Genomic DNA, 20,476 nt, shown 5'->3' with positions numbered 1-20,476 from the left:
CTTAACAGGAACCCATGGGGGAGGGGAAGGAAAAAAAAAAAAGAGGTTAGAGTGGGAGAGAGCCAAAGCATAAGAGACTGTTAAAAACTGAGAACAAACTGAGGGTTGATGGGGGGTGGGAGGGAGGGGAGGGTGGGTGATGGGTATTGACGAGGGCACCTTTTGGGATGAGCACTGGGTGTTGTATGGAAACCAATTTGTCAATAAATTTCATATATAAAAAAAAAAAAAAACAAAAAACCAGTGCTTTAAAAACAAGTTAGTACACAACTCATAAAGGTCTATGGTTTTCACTCCTTTTTTATGACAGAAGAAAAGAAAAGTTATGGTTTTCTTTTTAACAATTCTTAACCACATTTCCATCTCTTATCTGAAAAGGCCTAAGAAGCTATGGAAATTTTGTGCAGGTGGAATGTTACCAAGTGCTTGCCAGTCATTTCTCTTTCAGAATTGGTATCATGGTCTCTGCTTTTCTCTTACTTTCTAGTCCTTGTCACTCCATAAGCTCCACTTATTCTTTTTTTTTTTTTTTAATTTTTTTTTTCAACATTTATTTTTGGGACAGAGAGAGACAGAGCATGAACGGGGAAGGGGCAGAGAGAGAGGGAGACACAGAATCGGAAACAGGCTCCAGGCTCCGAGCCATCAGCCCAGAGCCTGACGCGGGGCTCGAACTCACGGGCCGCGCGAGATCGTGACCTGGCTGAAGTCGGACGCTTAACCGACTGCGCCACCCAGGCGCCCCCATAAGCTCCACTTAAAAATAAAAATGTAAGGGATCCCAGGTGGCTCAGTCAGTTAAGCATCTGACTCTTGATTCAGCTCAGGTCATGGTCCCATGATTCGTGGGATTGAGCCCTGCACTGGGCTCTGCACTGACAGCATGGAGCCTGCTTGAGACTCTCTCTCTCCCTCTCTCTCTGTCTCTCTCTCTCTGCTCCTCCCCTGCCTGTTCTCTCTCTCAAAATAAATAAAAATAAACATTAAAAAAAGTAAAAGTGTAAAAACTGGGGGGAGGATATAACTTATTTTTGCTGCCCTTCAAAAAGGTTCATCTAGATTAAATGTAAAGAAGGAACATTTGCACACCTATATATAGGGAGGGACATGTCCAAGGCAGTCATCTATTCACTCTAAGTGGCTTCTACTTACACCACTTTTTTTGACTTACACCAAATTTTGTGAAAATGTTAAGAATAAAAACAAACTCTCTTTTAAATTTCTAAGTGAAATCAAGAAAGTGCTAGAATAACCAGGCAGTAATTAAATGCATTTTCCTCTTTCAAAGCTTCCCCTTTCTTAAGAGAATTGAGATTTAATTATACTTATTTTGGTAAATGCAAATTATTCTGCTCATGTCCCAAGTCCCCAGAGAATGCCCTGACACACCTGTAGCATGGGGGGAAAAATGTAGAAGGAACTCGATTCTTACTAGAAAAATCTGAGCCTCAGTTTTTAAATTTTAGTTTGCCTCAAAATCAACTGGGCAGCTCATTAAAATTTCAAAATTCTGGGCTCCCTGGTGTGCCGGTAACATATTGTTGTCTCTCAGGAAAAATATGCTTGTGTGTACATATAAATATATTATAGTTTTTGTTAATATAAAAGATATGCAGCACATAATTCATAAATAATAATAAAATATATAATATTCTTTATTGTAAATTCCATATCACCAGTTGAATTTCACAGAATTATTTCCTTAATTTTTGCTGAACTTTTCCATAGCTGATATATAGTTGCAACTGAGGAGTAATTCAGAAAAGAATGTTTGTTGATATTCTTGGTTATTGAAACAACAAAGATATATGTAAGAACTGCATTTGTTTGTCAATGATGTGAGCAAAATCTTTCCTGTACTGGCTAATAGTTTTTGAATACTGGAGGAATATTTCCTCAAATTTTTTGACTATTCACAATAATCTGCATTACTGACATCTTTTCCATCATTTTTTAAAAATATGATCCAACTTGGGGCGCCTGGGTGGCTCAGTCAGTTAAGCGTCCGACTTCGGCTCAGGTCACGATCTTGCAGTATGTGAGTTCGAGCCCCGCATCGGGCTCTGTGCTGACAGCTCAGAGCCTGGAGCCTGTTTCAGATTCTGTGTCTCCCTCTCTCTCTGACCCTCCCCCATTCACGCTCTGTCTCTCTCTGTCTCAAAAATAAATAAACGTTAAAAAAAAATTAAAAAAATATATGATCCAACAAAATAATTTCTCAAGCACAGATCTACAGCATTTGTCAATTACCATAATGTAATGGTTAATTTCAAGTTATCAATGTGACGTCAGTGAACACTAGGTTGGGAAGAGATGAGCAGTTAACACGCCACTTTATTTTATTTCCACCATACAGATACAATAGAAATAATAACTTAAATATCCCCAAGAGCAGTAATAGTAAAATGCAGTGAAATAATTAGGAGATGATGATTTTTGAGTATCTATTGCCTTCATTTTTAATGATGGTTATAATTAGCAAACAGCTCAAAAAACATGTGAAAATTAACAATTGGGTCTTGGAGTCATTATGAGGCAGCTCCAATACACCTGTGCCTCACCTCTACCTTTTATGCATCTGATTCAGTAGGTCCAGATGGAACAAGAATTTTCATTTTAAAAAGCACCCCAAGGAGATTCTGGTGCAGGTGGTCCTCAGATCAGATTTTGAGAAATCCTGAACTAGACTATGTACTTTAGAGGTAATTCTATTAAGACCTTCCAGCTAATTCCAATCCTTTTAATGAAATAGTAAGAGGAGTTCCTTTGTTTAAGTAAACAATGGGCAAAATTTTTCAAGTGTGAAAACATCTAGGGGAGGGAGGGATATGGGGCTCACTCATTCACTTGGATTGTAAATTGGAAAAACTGTTTTGTCAGGCAATTTGGTGGAATCTGTTAAGGTTTAAACACTCCACGACCCAAAAATCCCATTTCTAGAAATCTACCCTGCAGAAACAATACATCGTTACCTAAAACACTGCTTACATTAAAGTTCACTGCAGCATTGCTTGTGATAGCAAAAAACTCAGAACTTAAATGTCTTTAATAGAGAGAAGGATGTATAAATTATAGTATATCTGCACAACAGAATACTAGGCAGCCATTATAAATAATGGAAGGGTTTTACATGGGCTGCTTCAGAAATATGCCCAGGGTACATTGTTAAATTAAAAACAACAGCAGATGCAGAACTGTGAAAAGTGGTCTGATTTTTGTCCAAAAGAGAAAAAGTGCATATATACATATCTGTGGTTTTTGTGTGTATACAAATGTTAGTTAGGATAAGCATATGAAAAGTAGGCAGATCTAAATGATACTTACCTGAAGCTGGGTGTCCAGCGAGAAAGGGAGGTACAAGTGAAGAGGGTATTATAGATTTTTTTCTTTGCCATCTATATACCTTTTCTTTGATAGCTTTATTGAGATATAATTCATATGCCACACAATTCACCCCTTTAAAGTGTATAATTCAACAGTTTTTAGTATATTCGTAGAGATGTACAACCCTCACCTCATATCACAGGTTTTTTGAATAGTAAGGCATTGTGAGGGGAGTTTTTACTTTTCTTTTTAATATTTTTCTGTATTTTCCAAAAGATTAAAAATAAAGTTTGGGAGAGATTATTTTAATGGGAAAATATTCAAATATATCCAGAGTCCTCCAATCTTGTTAGTATTTCAACTGATAACTCAAGTATTAGGGAATAGGTTTCTTTGTTCTAAAAGAACTTTTTGCAATTCTGAAATCTGAAAAGCTCTGGAAGCCTAAAGAGTTTTTTAATAATGTTTGGCAGCAAAATCTGGGCTGAATGGATGCGATGCTATTTATATCTTTATTTATCCCTTGTAATGTGACTATTTGAATATTTTGCTATAGGAATGTCAGCATATTTGATGAGAGATGGTGCCTCAGCCTCCCAAAGGTGACATAATGTAACACATGGGTTATGAGCTTAAGCACTTTTCTATCAGGTTTACAATCCTTACTTCCAAACCACATGTGGCCCAAAGCACCTGAGTAAAAGTTTGTACTTTTATCAAGTAATAAAAGAGAAATAAAAAGTGGAAGTTGGGGGGTGCCTGGGTAGCTCAGTCAGTTAAGCATCTCACTCTTGATCTCAGCTTAGTTCATGATCTCACAGTTTGTGAAATCGAGCCCAGAATCAGGCTCTGCACTGACAGCACGGAACCTGCTTGGATTCTGTCTCTCCCTTGCTTTCTGCCCTCTCCTTGCGAGGGTGCACATATGTGCGTGTGCATGGGCTCTCTTACTCTCCATAAACAAATAAATAAACTTTAAAAAAAGTAGGAGCTGGGGAGGGAAGAAAGGAGACTTGCTGAATGGCATGGGTATCACAGCCTTGAAAGAGAAAAGGGCAAAGTGCAGCCTTCCAGAGCCACATTTCTGTATCTGCTGAAGGTACACTTGCTTAAGCAGGGGTGCTGTTGCTGGTATTGAGAACTTGGGCACATTATGTGTACTCTGGAATAAAAGACCATGGTGAGAACGAACCTCCTATATTCTGAAAGGGGATGAGGCTTTCTGGACTACGTGCACTAACGGTCCTATTCAGGGAAGGCCAGGCTGAGGACTAGAAAGGTGCCATCTAGGTCTCTCTGTCAGTGTAAAGGCCCATGGCTTTCAGGCATCTGGGGGGTGGGGAGGGGCTGGGGGTGAGGAGAAGCATGAACAACAGTCTCCACATTTGCAATTTCAAAGGAGGTTAATTAACTATAGAAAGTAATCCAAACCAATGGAAAATACTTGGCTTTAAACACCCCACCTATAGTATCCCTCACTTTGTAGAGAAGTAAAGTCAAGCATGGGTGTATCTTCCTGGAGAGAGCGCAGGAGGAAGCCTCTGAGAGAGATTTAGAGAAGACAACAGAGGAAGCGGTGGGTTGTGACCTTCCCCGCTGTTATCCAGGACCCAGGTACCAGGGAGTCAAGAGCACTCTCACGCTTCCACTGAAGTCAGAGTAGTCTGCTTTATACTGGAATGAAATAATTTTAAGTGTCGCTGCCCTGCCACTGATCTATACTCCATCTTGTTCAAAAATGCATTAGCAAGGGATTTTTCCTCTGCTCACAATTTCAAAGCTTTTTCTGATAGCTTCCTGGCAGTAGTCTTGTAAGAGGCAGAGATGCAGCAGAAGTCACAGTGGAATTAGAATTCCTCGAGAGCCCTCTCTTTTCCCTTCTGCCTGCCAATGATTCCTTCATGCTCGTTCTACTGTTCCTGCAGTGGTGGTGAGACGGGGACCCCCAGGGTGTGCATGTGGATGAGTGTGACGTGTGAATGCGTGAACTCACATCCTATGTCCAAGAATACCCACCTCCCCTGAACTAAGCTGCTCAGAAGCCACACCTAACGGATCATAGGATGGAATAAGACAAAGAAGCCAAGTAGAAATCAAATCTGAAGGTCACCAAGTTCAGGCACTAGTGTTCTCATGATTTTGTTCAGAAAGTTCCTTTTAAAGGCTTTAAATCTGAGTCCGTTTATTCTAAATTTGGAAACAATTATATGAAACTTAGTCACCTGGATTTCATATCTAATGCATCAATTTAGAACAAGGGAGCACAATGTCTATAAGAAATCAATCTCTGGGGCACCTGGGTGGCTCAGTCGGTTAAGCGTCTGACTTTGGCTCAGATCATGATCTCACGGTTTGTGAGTTCGAGCCCCGCTTCGGGCTCTGTGCTGACAGCTCAGAGCCTGGAGCCTGCTTTGGATTCTGTGTCTCCCTCTCTCTCTGCCCCTCCCCCCTCCACTCAAAATAAATGAACATTTAAAAAACTCTTTAAAAATATCAATCTCTTTCTAAACTGGGTATGGTCTTACCTGCTTATCAATCCCCTCTCTCACCACCTGCGAGGACTGTGTACTGACTCATGTGATCATAGCTATTGTTTTATTTTTATTTTTCGCCATTGGATGGTGACCTACATGAAGGCAGATTTTTGAGCTTACTCATCTTTACTTCCACGCAGTGCTCTGTGGGAATTAAAATGAGTTGAAGTGGTAGCTTGACAAAGAGGAACACACAGAAAATATAGAAAAGCAGGTAGAAGGAGGCAACAAGCCCAATAACACAGAAAAACTCCATATATTCAATTTTGAGGGAAATCATTGTGCAGTCGTTGACGTTTAGAACGATATCTCAAAATTACAAAGAAAAGAGGGATGGGGATAGGGAGGGAAACTAACAGCTGTGTTGGACACAACTATAGACATTTAACATCTACCACCTATTTTAATTTGAAAAGACATGTAATATATTTGGGAACGATTTCTGTCCAAAATATTTTATAATTATAATACTTACAGAGCTAAAACCTTGGCTTTCTAAAAAACTTGGCTATTAAAAATGATTTCTTCTTTAAGGGTTCTAACTGGAATTTTATGATCTGATTTTACTTATAACCCCAGAAATTTGGAGACTAAATTTCTGAGAGCTCACAGAAAAGAGAGTTGAAAACAGGTACCTCAGGTTTTGATCATCTCATTTAGAGTACAAGTATTAAACACCCCTCTAAAGGAAAATGAATCTTTTAGCTATATTCCAAGGAACATGCTAAAATGTATGTGGATTTTGAGAGCTGTGATGAAGGGGTAAAAGCAAACCCTAGATATGTATGTGTGTTTGGGGCGAGGGTGTGGGAAGGGCTCTGTATCCTTGATAGTTTTCCTATCAGCAACAAGAGCTGAAGGGACAGTAAGTAGTTGGAAAGTAAGACAGTTTGGAAATTCTGCCACACAAAGATAGTCAGAACTTCTGCACTTGGGCAGAGGTTCTTATCTCCATTTTAAGGATATCCGTTCCAACTTCAGTTAGTGAGTGAGCAAGTTTTCCAATTTGAGAAATGAGTTACTGCTGGAAACTAGCAAGCTAATGCCGATAACTCTGGAAAGGAGAGGCCAGTTTCTTAAGATTCCCCTAGGCCAAAGCATCCAGAAGATGTGCCAAATTTCTACAGCAATCTCAGGATAATTTTCTTCTTGGAACAAGACATTACTGAAAAAAACTTGTCAAGAAAGAAAAAAGAGGAGGAATCTCTATTTCCTATTATTCTAATTCCCTTGAGGGCAGGGACCGTCTTGTAGTTTATCTTTTTATAAATGAACTATGAATAACAACAAATGCTGTGGAGAACAGGAAACAGCATAACCAGGAAACTTCTAGTAGCTTAGTTCTGTGTCTAAATACAACAAGACATTATAACACCCCTGAAAAGTAACCAACACACCCTTTATGTTATAGGCAACTACGACAAAAGGTTGCATTTAGGGCAATTTATTGTCACTTTGAAGCCTTTTATAGGGACTATAATAATACTAGCTAATATTTATTGAGCACTTACCAGGTACCTTTCTATAAACCATTATGATCCCATTTTATAGATGAGGGGGCAGAGAGGCTTAGAAAGTTTGTGAGGGTAACAAAACAAGCAAGTGCCATTGCCAGGCCATCTGGTCTTAGAGTAAACACCTATCCCCTGAATGCTATTGCTTATGCAGGATATTCGTTTCTTTTTGTTGTTGTTGTTTTTTAATTTTTAAGCAATCTCCACATTCATCATGGGGCTCGAACTCACAACCCCAACATCGAGAATTTCATGCTCTCCCGACTGAATCAGCCAGGCTCCCTGGGACATTCATCTCTAATTATATTACATTATGTTTTCCATGGAATATTAATTTATAAAAATTAGTGAGTCTATATTTTAAAAAGAACTCATTCTGGCTTTCCGGAGCCTCAGTTCTGGGTTACCTGGGCCTCCTAAAGCCTCAATGCTTTCTTCATAAGGCTAGTGGCTTTTCCACACAGTCAAGCCTAGGACTGAAGCCTAGGTTACTGTCTGGCTGACAAGCACTCTGTTTGTGAGAATAAAGTCCTGACAAGGCTCTGTATGGTCTGGCCCTCACCTTTCACCAATGTTCTCATTTCTTGCCACTTCTGTCTTTACATTTCACACTCCAGGAGCACCAAATTACAGAAATTTCCTCATGGATGGGCTTTTCACTTCCCTGTGTCTATACACATGCTTTCACCTTTGTTTGGAACATGTCTTCACCCTGCCCCTGCCTACCTGGGGGCTCCTGACCACCACACAAATCCTTGCTCTGTTTCCACCTTCTAAGAAGCCTTTTCCTCTCGCTGTCCCCTGCTTTCCCAGCAAACCTGCGTGCTCTGCCCCTCCACAGCCTCAGTACTTGATATACATTTCTAGATTTGTCTATAAATGCAGTTTTGTGCTTGTCCCTCCTGCTGGCATATACTAAACTCCTCTGGGCAGGAAGGTTAGGATACCAGCACCAGCATGGGTCTGACACTGTGATTGACATGGCATTTAATAAAGATAGCTGTTTTTAAATGATGCTTTTAACAGCTTCACATTCTGTGCAATTTCCAAAACAAAGACCCAAACCCAAACAAATATTTCATGTAATTCCACAGAACTCACTCTAAAATCACACTCAATTTTTCCCACTAATAGAGACCACAGTGTAAGACACACCCATCTGGCTTCTGATACTTTAAAACATTCCAATAAATTTTAAAATATTTTACCTTCACTATTGGTGTTTCTATTAAAGAAAAGTTCTAGAGACCCTTAAATACAGAGAACAAACTGAGGGCTATTGGAGGAACGCTGGGCGGGGGTATGGGTTAAATGGGCGGACATTAAGGAGGGCACTTTTTGGAATGAGCACTGGATGTCGTATGTAAGAGATGCATCACTGGGTTCTTTCTACTCCTGAAGCCAAGGCTACACAGTACGTTAACTAACTTGAATTTAAATTTAAAAAAAAAAAAAAAAAAAAAAAAAAAAGAAAAAAAAAGTCCTAGGCTTCTCAGACGTCTAAAACATTCCCTGTAAGGATAAATACTCACACCCTTAAGCTGAACATTTTCCTATTTTTCAGGGGTGCAGTAACTTCCTTGTGGTGTTAGTCTGCTTTTGATGTATAATTTCTATACTCAAAAATATCATCAACAGTTTCAACATCATTAGGTTCAAGTCCTGACCAACACCAATATGACGATATATGTGTGTATGTGTATGTGCACATATGTGATTTTTCATCACTAGAAGATAAGATGATATAATTATTTTCTACTTCTAGGTGTATCTAGATATAAGTGTGTCATCAGAACATAGAATTTTTATATAGTATAAATCACTCCTTATAGGAAATCAGGCATATAAAGGAGATTTATACTGATGCTTTTTGTCAGAAGGGTATGATTGAGAATACAGCACGCTAACTGGTAGGTATTGACAGACTTAACATATTACTTCTACTTGTGGAATTTTAAAAACTTCAAGATAATGTTATAACACTTTCAAGGAAAAAAAATAATCATACAATCCTGTCTTTCATGCTTATTGACTATTTTCTTTTTTTTTTCCTTGTTCCTTATAATACTTGGAAACATGCAAGCCTACTTACGGTTTTATGTGGTCTCTATACATTTTTATGATTTATTATTTTTGTTATTATACCATTTATTTAACTAGTCCCCTATTATTAGGGACATTTGTTAACTTTCCAGTTTTTCATATTAATAGTTAATGGAGCAGAAACAACCATGGGTAGGTAGCTCATTTAAAAACAACAACTCTTTTTAGGATAAGAGCCTTGAGCAAGATTTTACTGTTCTATATAAAATGTATATAATATGATAATGTTGCTTTCCAAAACAGTGCACTAATTCAAAAAGCTCCCCAAACTGTACCACCAGATTAGTCCAAACCCTGGCAGTCCTGGGTTTTATAATTCAATCTCCACACACCCCCAATTTAATAAATATAAAATGCTCTCTAGTTTTAGTGAGATTTGATATTTTCCCATGTGTTTATTTACTATTCTGAGCCATGTACCTGTGTATAGCTTAAGGCACAAAACTGTATTTAAGGCTACTGAAAAAATTACATGGTGAAATTTTTCGTTTATATTTTTATTATATTACAATAAGGCCTATGAATTATAGCACCAGTAATGCTTCTAACTCATACCTCATCTGTACCTTCTTTTAGGAAAATTATTCTCAAAAAGGTGGAAAATGAAAAATTAGTATAAAAATTTCTGATCAGTCTCTTATAGTAAAGAATAACTATATATTTACATATTAAATATTGGAACTTTTATTATTTGTTTAATGTTTATTTATTTTTGAGAGAGAGGCAAAGTTAAAGCAGGGGAGAGGTGGAGAGAGGGGGAGACACGGAATCTAAAGCAGGCTCCAGGCTCTGAGCTGTCAGCACAGAGAGTGATGTGGGGCTCAAACCCACAAACCGAACCGTGAGATCAAGACCTGAGCCAAAGTCAGATGCTTAACCAACTAGGACGCCCAGGCACCCCTAAATATCAAAACTTAAATTATCCCTAGATTAAACATAAATTATAAAACAAAATTAACTCCTCACCAGTAAGAACTTAATATATATTATGACCGTAATATAGCTTAAAAACTAGTCTATATCATCCATCTTGCCTAGGGTATCATTGTGGTATCTGTTAGCATATACTATAAAGCTAAGAGGAATTAGATTGAAAAGTGAAGTCCAGGGCTCTATAGAGGGACCGAGAGTCGGAGTGGGGGAGCGTGTGTAGGTATGACCAGATACCTTAGTTGTGGGAACAGGGAAAGCCTTCCTTGCCTTCTTGGGAAAATTATTGTCAGGTCAGTGCTTTGGAAGTCAGCAGTGGTGGCATCTGCCTGTTCCACTGACACCCACACAGTCAATTTTTAGAAGAGATAAGTTCTGTCGTTGTTGCTCAAACACATTTATTTCATTGTTTTCAACAGAATCCTCTATCAACACTACAGTTAACAACTTAAGGTTTTAGGTTCTGCTCCAAAAAAGGAAAGCTATTTGCATACTACACCTCAAAGTATATTTTTAATAGAAAAACAAGTTTCATTTGGAAGGCAGGTTCATGGGCTGGTCCACAGGAGGTTGTTTAATTGATAATATGTCTGACTGCAATGTTAGTTCTAACTGAAAAATTATATACAATTTTTCTAACATTTGTTCCCAGAGAAAGACCGCATTTACTGTCCCCATCCTGAATACTGGGAATCTATGGAAACTATCACCACACGAGGCACTCTCAGCAAAGGCCCCAGAGGATAATTCATAGGCAGAGATGGACATGTACTTCAAGACTTAGTTACTGGATAGAAAGGTAATGTGTCTGGAGAGGAAAATGTATCAGGTTAGTTAGCAGAAATATAATGTTAAATTAGAAAACTTGGGGCAATATGTGTAAGTCAGCAAGACATAGTGGAAAAGCTGATAAGCCAAGGAGAAGATTGCTTAATATTTACACTCCCGTGAACACTGAAGTGTGAACCTGGAAGGCAGTTGGAGTTTGACTAAATGTAGCAGAAGGAATAACAAGTACCAGTCTCTGTTGCCTTGGGAACAGGGCCCCTTCCTCATGTTAATGATTCTATAATAAGAAAAGGAGGGTTTAAATGAAGTACATAGTACAAACTTCCAGTTATAAAGTCATGGGGATTAATGTACAGCATAGGGAATATAGTCAATAATATTGTAATGGCTTTGTATGGTGACAGATGGTAACTAGACTTATCATGGGGATCGTTTCATAATGTATAAAAATATTGAAACACTGTGATGAACACCTGAAACTAATCGGATATTGTATGTCAATTATACTTCAATTAAAAAAATGAAGTGCATCGTAATCATGGGCAGACCAATGAGTGTCTAGGGGGGTGTTCAGCAGTGTCAGAAGAGTGGGTGGGGTCTGTGCATTACTGCAGTGGATGATGGATGAGTTCACGAAGTGGCAAGTGTAGATTACAGAGAAAGCACTGACATGAGCCCTAGAGTCTGAGAACCTCCCTGATACTGCAAAGTATGGTGACTCACTCAATGGCTTGCCTCTAGCAATGGAAATAAATTGCTAGTCCCTATTCTTCTGACGATACTGCTTGCAAGGAGAGGACAGATAAGACAATACATTGGAAAGCAAAGGAACCATGAAGTCAGCATAAGAGAAAGAAGCATAGCAGAATAGTAGAATGTATAAGATGGCATCATTTCCAAAATAAAAGTCATTGCTTCAATCGTCTCAAATTAAAGGAAACAAAAGCAGTTTTTTCCCAGTGAGCAGAGAGTGTGGTCAATAGTTTGTACACACATTTTAAGTTTTTGTATGTATTTTATATATTTATAGTATTGAAAGTTGTGCTTAGTTCCAAAATTTAAAAACTTACCTCTAAAAGCACTAATATCCCCATAGTGTACTTGTAGTACAAAGTATTTACTTCCAGTCTCTCCTCCGACTCTGAATCCAACTCCTAAAGATTTATAAAGATGATAAATTAATATTTTAGAAATGAAAGTCTAAAATGGAACTAATCTCAGGTTGCTTATCTATGAAATCCAAAGGGAAATAAAATAGCATATAACATATGAAATTATGTTATATGAAAAAGGAAATGAACCAGGCATTCACTGAAAATTTCTAATATAATCTATCATTCCTTCTACGGGCTCTGATAGGTTTCTATCCATACTTCCCATTTCAGAACCAGAGTAAACACATACACTTTAAGAGAAGAATTTACTCATTTTGAAAGAAATAGAATGAAACAAAATTCTGCCATTATTGGGTACATAACAGACATACATAAACCCACTTTCATTTTGTTTTGAATATATTCACATTCATTTTTATTTTCTGACTGAATATAGAAAACAGACTTCTTAAAAATATCTCAGGGGAAATGCTTTTATTCCCATATGAAAACAGGTATCTGTGGAAAGGTCATTGAGGAAATCAGTTATCAATTAGATTACAAAGTCCAGTGTGTCAATAAGTGCTTGGAATCTGAAGGGTTCCTAATGGTCTTACTATTAATAGAGTTTCCTAGGAAGCTTTTTAAAAATCTACAGAGAAAAATATTTACAGGTGGAGAAAAAAAATTTTTTTATCTGCTCAACCAATGGATCTTTAAAATGTCAACAAATCTATAACAGCCTTCCCCCAGTCCCCATTAGTTTGCAAACGTGTTTGGTAGCAGCTGCCTGGTAAACTATGGAGAGGATTCAGAAGCTCATTTGAAGCAAAGCAAAAGAGGTATCAGTTAGAGCTGGCAAAGTTAGGGAGGCAAGAGAGAAACAGGTGTATAAGACACCATCCCTGAACCATGGCAGACATATTCTGTTACAGAACTGCACATTCCCTTTGACATTAAGAAACATCAAGGTAATAGAAGAGAGCCTGATAATTCATTCACACATTGGTAGTGATGAGCAATTTAGAGTGAAGATAGAAAGCCAGCTGAGGTTTGGTATTACATTAAATACCCAGGTTCCAAGACTATTTTTTTTTTAATCTGTTTGCTGAAACAGCAATTTATTTAATTCCTAGCTCTCTTGGCTTCTGAAATGCTCCTGCTGTCAGGAACCAATGTGCTGTAGGCCAAAGGTGGCTTGAGGTATTCTAGGGTATTTTCTAATTCTATCCAAGCTGTTGTGCTGGGCAAGTTATACCAAAGAGAGGCAGAGAAAGAGCAACTACTTAAATGAAACCTTTTCAATACAAAGCAGGTAATACAGATATTTTTTTAGTGTGAAATTGCAAAATGGAACACTGTCAACAACTGTGGAAAGAACATATAATAAAAAGTACTTTGGAGTCAGAAATGAAGCAGCTTTATAGAAGACTATGCAAGAGGCCTCAGATATACCTTTGGGGAGTCTGGTAGGGGGAGCATTTCTTGCCCAGGCATATAGAATATTGGCTTTATCTGTACAGGTTCCTTCATCACAAAACCTGAAGAAAAAAAAAAAAGTAGCCATAAATGAAGATTCAAGCAGCAAAATGCATAAAAAATCTCCACCAAGGAGGGCAGAGAGGTTAAGGGGAAGGCATTTGAAAACACAGTAAAATACGTCATTCTATCATGATTGTAGTCATACCAGCTCTAAGATCTTAACAAAGACTAAACAATAATTTTACACGTAAAAAAAGGAAACACAAAGGGAGATTTGTCTGTGTGTTGCCCGATATGAAACGATCCTGTGAAGATGATATACAATTTATAATGTGATATGTTCCTGTGTGGAATGTACTCTGTGTAAACTGGGTAGGAACGTAAGCATCACACAGGGAATGCATATAAACCAAAGCTAACACTGTTACTTTGGAAGTTGACTAAACCAAATGTCATACACATGTCCCCTTTGGGGATCAGCATCGTCAATATGTCTTTGGCCACGGCAAGAAACAATAGTACCCAGTGCCTACTCTCAGCAGAGGGAGCAGTACAAGTATATCCCATTAAGATGTTCCTGGTGTTATACATATGTGACTTTTTTCTTAAGTTTATGAATACTGGTTGTGCCATTTATAAGTTGTTTCATGTTGAGCAAGTCACTTGATCTAGTGAGCCTCAGTTTTCTCTCTGGAAAAACAGGGTTAGTTATACTTACCTCACAGTTATTCCATAAATCAAATGAGATATAAATAAAAGCACTTTATAAACCTCAAAGCACTATACAAGGGCAATGCATTATTTAATAAAACATTCACTTTATCTACAGACTCATTATTGAGAGGCAGTGTTGTGTGGTGACAGGAGTCCAGGCAGAAAGACGTATCTGGAGTTGAACCTCCCCCCTCATACAGACTGGGCATGTCTGTAAACCCTCCCAGGCCTGGTTCCTGTATGGAAACTTCTCTGATCAGGCTGTGGCGGCGATGTGGGTAAGACCCTCACTATGGTAACTGGCACATTGGAGTCTACATCGGTAGATTCAATTTCATAAGCGAAAAGCTGTCTGATTACAAGCCACACATTTTTTTCCCATTACACTGTATCTCTTAGTTTGTTCCGTTCTAAGAATTGGATTTGTTCAAAACACCATTTGGTGATATTTTTAAGTGCCTTTCCATATTTGTGTTTTGGGAAACTGGCACCAAGCAAGGTCAGGGTCAGGAGTTTGGGCAGACTTGAAAGGTTTCAGGACTAGCAATGAGAAGGACAGAGACAGCTTCTTGGGCAGGACACTGGCTCACATGGTAGAAAATGGGCAGTGCCCATGGGCTGGGAGAGAAATGAAGGCAGACCGTGGTAGCTTTCTAAACAGGTTAGGAACTGAGGCTAGACACTGGGACAACACCCAGGTCACAGATAAGAAAATCACTGGTAAAATGTACCTTCACACTCAGAGGCACGGACATGTCCCTGCTTATAGACAGAAATGGGTGGGAGAAAAGGCAGTAAGTGCAGACAGTTGTTATCCATCTGGATAAATGATTGAGGGACTGGGAACCAGGAGGTCCCCATAAGGTTATATTTAACAAATGTTTTGCTTCTCTCAATCAGGCTGTAGAAAGAAACTGGTTAGTGTGCAGTGTAAAACACATCAACCTGTGGTTTCTTAGTGTTCACTGTCAAGAACAATATATTTATGATGAAGGATTATTATCCTGTGAGACTTGTGCACTGGAACATGTCTGTGACATCCTTGTGCCAACCGTACCAAAGGCATAGGGAATGGGACAGTGCCCAAAAGCAAAATTTTCCTCCTTGGACTCATGCTACTATAGTTTTAAGAAATGAGACTGTCAGATGGGATGAACTTTATATCTCACTATTGTGAGCTACTAAAATTTACAGACTCGGGTGGCAGTTTACAGAGCTTTCAACGAAGATCATAAATATACAAAAGTGCCTAACATCAACGTGATGACAGTCTTAGGTTAAACAAGATAATTGTTTCTTCTGATATGGAAGTCAATTCAGTGTGTGAGTAGAGAGAACCGGAATGAAATATAACAGAGAAAACAGCTTTAGTACATTTTTCTAACATACATATTTGATTATGTCATTCACTGGCACCAAGTCTTTCAAATGCTTCCTCCCAAATAACATGAAAATAAAATCCAAACATTGTAGCACAACATATTAAGACTTTTCATTATCTGGGATCTTTTATATCTCAGAAAAAAATTCCCCTTATACTCGTGCCAAGTTTCTGCCAGTTTCTTTTTTTTTTTTTTAATGTATTTATTTTTGAGAGAGAGAGTGAGACAGGACACAAGTGGGGAGGGGAAGAGAGAGAGGGAGAGACAGAATCTGAAACAGACTCCAGGCTCCGAGCTGTCAACACAGAGCCAGACACGGGGCTTGAACCCACAAGCTGTGAGATCATGACCTGAGCTGAAGTCAGCTGCTTAACCAAGTGAGCCACCCAGGCACTCCAAGTTCCTGCCAGTTTGTAAAGTCTCTCTTCTGTACTATTCCCTTTGCCTGGAAAACCCCTTCCCCAAATCTCTGCCTGACAAACCTGTACTGACTTTCTCCTTCAAGATTCCCTCTAGGCTTTCTCCTCGGGGAAGTTTCTCTGGTCCCTATCCAGGCCAACTTGTACTTGTTAACCATAGTGTTCATCTTAAGTATCAGCTTACTAATCCTGTGCATACTTTGTGATTTAAGGTCATAAACTCCCAGCATCTGCATACCTGCCTGTCACTGAGTCAATATCCAAGAAGTGTTTGGTGAAGTTGCCTTCCAAGTATGTTTTTAACTTTTCATATATGAACACTTAAAAAATCTGAACTGACCTTAATTTTATTGTACTTTCAAATATAATTTTTTTTTAATTTACTTAAAAAGTTTTAACTAAAACATTAAATAATGATAAATCTGAATTATTACTTGCCTGGTGTTTTATAGAAATCAGCTTTCACAAGAAGAATACAACGAGGTTATGCTTTACAGCTGATTAAGCTCAGAGAGTTTAACTTCCAAAGGTCACGTATTCAAGCCCTGATTCAAAGCTCTGCGTGTCACACTCCCTTCTGTCTCAATTCATGAGACTGATGTATGGGCAGAAAATTATATTCTATGAAGATAAGCTTCGATGACTACACTACTCTCATATCTGAACTAAGCTGCAATGTATGTACACAATTCTAAAACAAAATTCTAGATAAAATAAGTTGTCCTCACTTATTCACAAGAAGACAATGATTTTACATTTTCTTTCTTTCTTTTTTTAATATTTACTTTTGAGAGACAGAGCATGAGTGGGGGAGGGGCAGAGACAGGATCAGAGGATCCAAAACAGGCTCCCTGCTGACAGCAGACAGCCAGATGCAGGGCTAGAACTCACAAACCACCTGAGCTGAAGTCGGACCCTCAAATGACTGAGCCACCCAAGTGCTCCAGACGTTTCATTTTCTTCTGAGCTCTGGTAAAAGTAGAGCTCCAAAAGCAAACCTTGATTTTTTTAAGTCCTGTTTTATAATTTTTAAGAAATTTATTAAACTCAAGACTGAGTAAAGAATGACTCACTGGAAGGCACTGGGATATTCAAACTAATCCTAAAACTTAATATGTGAGAGGACTAGGTAAAGAGGAAAAATAAGAAAGCCAAGAGAAATGGGTTCTAGCACAGATGATACGATGGCAAACGGGTGGCAAAAAACATTTAATTAAAATCCCTGCAATCTTTTCATTTTCAGATTTCCATTTTCCCTTTTAAGTGAAAAATAACATCATATTTTCTCCACATAAGGTGACCACCAGGATAAAGACGGTGTTGTGTATTTTGGCTTTTCAAAGAGTACTGTAAAAATAGAGAGGATTTTTACTATTCTTATTAATAAGAAAAGTCTTCAGGCTAGGAGGCAATGTAACCCTTGATCAATGGCTGTTGTAATTTCAGGCTTCATCAATTGGGTTTCTTATTCTTATAAATCTAGCAGCTTCTCCTAAAGTCTCCTCCAGATTAAGCTTGTTAATTGTGAAAAGATTCACACAGTTCCCTTGTGGTTTCTTAGTAGTCATAGTAAAAATGATGAGAATTAACTTTTGAAAAGAAAACTATTCTGGATTCCTGGACCGTTGCTTTAGAACCTTTTCACCTCTAATCCATGGGGAAACCATTCAGATGGCATGAATATTTTCAGACTATGCCAAGCACTGAAAAATGCTAACCTGTCATTTCGAATTATCCAAATAAAGCATGATTGACTGTTAAAGTACTCTCTAGTTGTATCAGTTAAAGGCTATTTAAAATCCAAGGTTACTCAGGGAAGATCAGATCTGACAAGTCATTTCTTCTTTGTCTAAAAAAATTTATTTTTAAATAAAATTGTCATGCCTTCAAGTTAAGTCTACATAGCTTTAAATTCCAATTTTAATAAATTAAATATCAGGGCCACTGAAAAACTAATCCAAAGTTAGAATGTTTCTTTCAGAAACACAATATATAATCAACAGCACATGTGGAATGTCTTTATCATTCAAAACTGCATCCTGAATAATCAGATATTCAAATTTCATTAACTGCTCTATAAACCCATAGACAATTATTTCCCAATTCAGACAAATCCTATGTGAATATCAGTGCAATGGGTAGGCAATAGGTATTGCTAATAACACAGTAATTAGAAAGATACTTAATGAGAAAGCTAAATAAAAGTGGTGATTTAAAGTGGCCTGATAAATAGCCCCACAATACCCACACTCCCACCTTCCCAGCAAGATTAAAGAAGCCATAAGTTCCATAAAAAAAGAGGGTGGGTTTGTTTTGTTCACACCAAACTTTCAGTGCCTAACAAAGTACTTGGCACATAGTGAATGGTTAATAAATATTAATAAACGAATGATGAGAACAACTACCATTTATTAAGGACCTCTACGAGCCAGGCACCGCGCCAAACACATTATTTACATTCCTTTACTTATACTTCATGATGACCCAATCAGGTGGGATTAGTAGTCTCGTTTTACAGATAAGGAAACAGACGAACACAGGTTAAATAATTTGACCAATGTTTATTACTACTGGCTCTAAACTAGGTGTTACAGCACTATGCTTCGTCTTGCCAAGAAAGAACCATATTCAGAGTTATGTAATTTTTGTTTCTGTTGAAACTGTCCAAATGGTTATAATCATGCCATTGTATATTATGAAAGTTTACACTAGTCTACTAAGAACTGGTCAGTTGCTAAGGAACTCCTATCAACACCTCTAATCCAGGCACCTACAAATTAGCCAAGGAATAGGTTCACTGGTAACTAGAAGTAAGAATAAGTACCAAGTGTATTTTACATAAACAAAGATCCCTTATGCTACCCTGATATGCGCTATCATATGAATCTATTACATTACAATAGAAAAAGAAAATGGATACAATTAATTTTAGCCTAGTAGAAATTTATGTCTAAAATTTGCTACTACACTCAAAGACACACTTTGTGTCCTCATGGCTTAGAATGAGGAACAGCGCAGTTTTTGGAGATTGTGTTATTTTTATTTATACTGACGAGGATGTTATGTACGTTTAGCTTTACAAATTTCTTTACAGCAGAAGAAACAAAGAAGAGACTGCAGGACATACACTGTGCACGGATGACAGATAGCTAGGATATGGAGAGGGTGCATAAAGGCAGTGTATGCGAATGCCACTCCCAACCAAAGAATCATTAGCATCATGAGGGAGGCAACAAAACTGTAGACGTATCAGGAAAGTACTAGCACCCTAAAAAAAAACAGTCATTTAAATGAGTAACCAAGCAGGGTGTCTCACATACTGGCTCCTCTCTCTCTCTCTCTCTCTTTCTCTAGATATATATATTTGTATGTTTTAGCTACTTTTCTCTTTCACCACATCAGCATCTGTAACCCTGTGGAGACAGTGGCATTTAAAAAGACACAGCAGGTGGTTAATAAATAGAAGCAGTTGAAAGGGACTGAAGCTGAAGCCTCATAGGATGGTAAAGCACTACTGCTTTAGCTTGAGAAGGATTCCAAGTTAGAACAGCTGGAAACAGCCTCATTTAACCAGCTGGGATTCTTCTTTTCAAAAAAGATCAAACAACCCTGTAGAAGCCATCTTTGATTTGTAAAAAGTACTTGGTGATAAGCATCATTAGAAATAGTCTTTAAATCAAATATTAATTGCTAAGACTAAACATAATGACTTTAGTTATGTATAGAAGATGACGCCTAAGTACAAGGCAGGATACATGAGAAGCCCATTCGCTTTAATCACCCAATATTGTGAGCACGTAATCTTGCAGTTTGCAGCCATAAACTGCTTTAAACCCTAAGTCCTGTGCTCAGCAGATAAAAGTGCACAAGCCTGTACAAACTTGCATTACAAAAAGTGGTGCTCCTGAATTACCCCAAATGTCAAACAACTTGTATGAACAAAACATCATGATTTTCAAAGCCTGAAATACTCTCCATAGCCAGCCATGCATTATTTTAAAAAACTGAGAATAAAAACAGAATAAAGAAAGGTATTCATACAGTAGACAAATGCAATATTTCTAAGATCTTTAGAAATTTACCATTTTTTAGCGAGGAGCTGTAATAGATGTTTTATGTCCAAATTACCCAGTTTACTGCACCTCATTTCCTTACTGACCGTAAAAGGCACATCTACTCACCTATGCCTCA

The 20,476-nt window shown here is 38.0% G+C and overlaps 1 protein-coding gene across 1 annotated transcript in view; it reads right to left on the bottom strand.

Annotated features, from left to right (window-relative positions):
* PAM (peptidylglycine alpha-amidating monooxygenase) overlaps window positions 1-20,476 on the bottom strand; it is a 232,832-nt gene that overhangs the window by 81,154 nt on the left and 131,202 nt on the right. The window contains 2 exon segments of the mRNA XM_030325845.1: window positions 12,265-12,348; window positions 13,744-13,829. Coding sequence (XP_030181705.1) covers window positions 12,265-12,348; window positions 13,744-13,829 — 170 coding nt within the window.

Source organism: Lynx canadensis, chromosome A1, assembly GCF_007474595.2.
Source record: "Lynx canadensis isolate LIC74 chromosome A1, mLynCan4.pri.v2, whole genome shotgun sequence".
Lineage (NCBI taxonomy): Eukaryota > Metazoa > Chordata > Mammalia > Carnivora > Felidae > Lynx > Lynx canadensis.
Note: the sequence above shows the minus strand (reverse complement) of the source record. Positions and strands in the feature narration are given on the sequence as shown.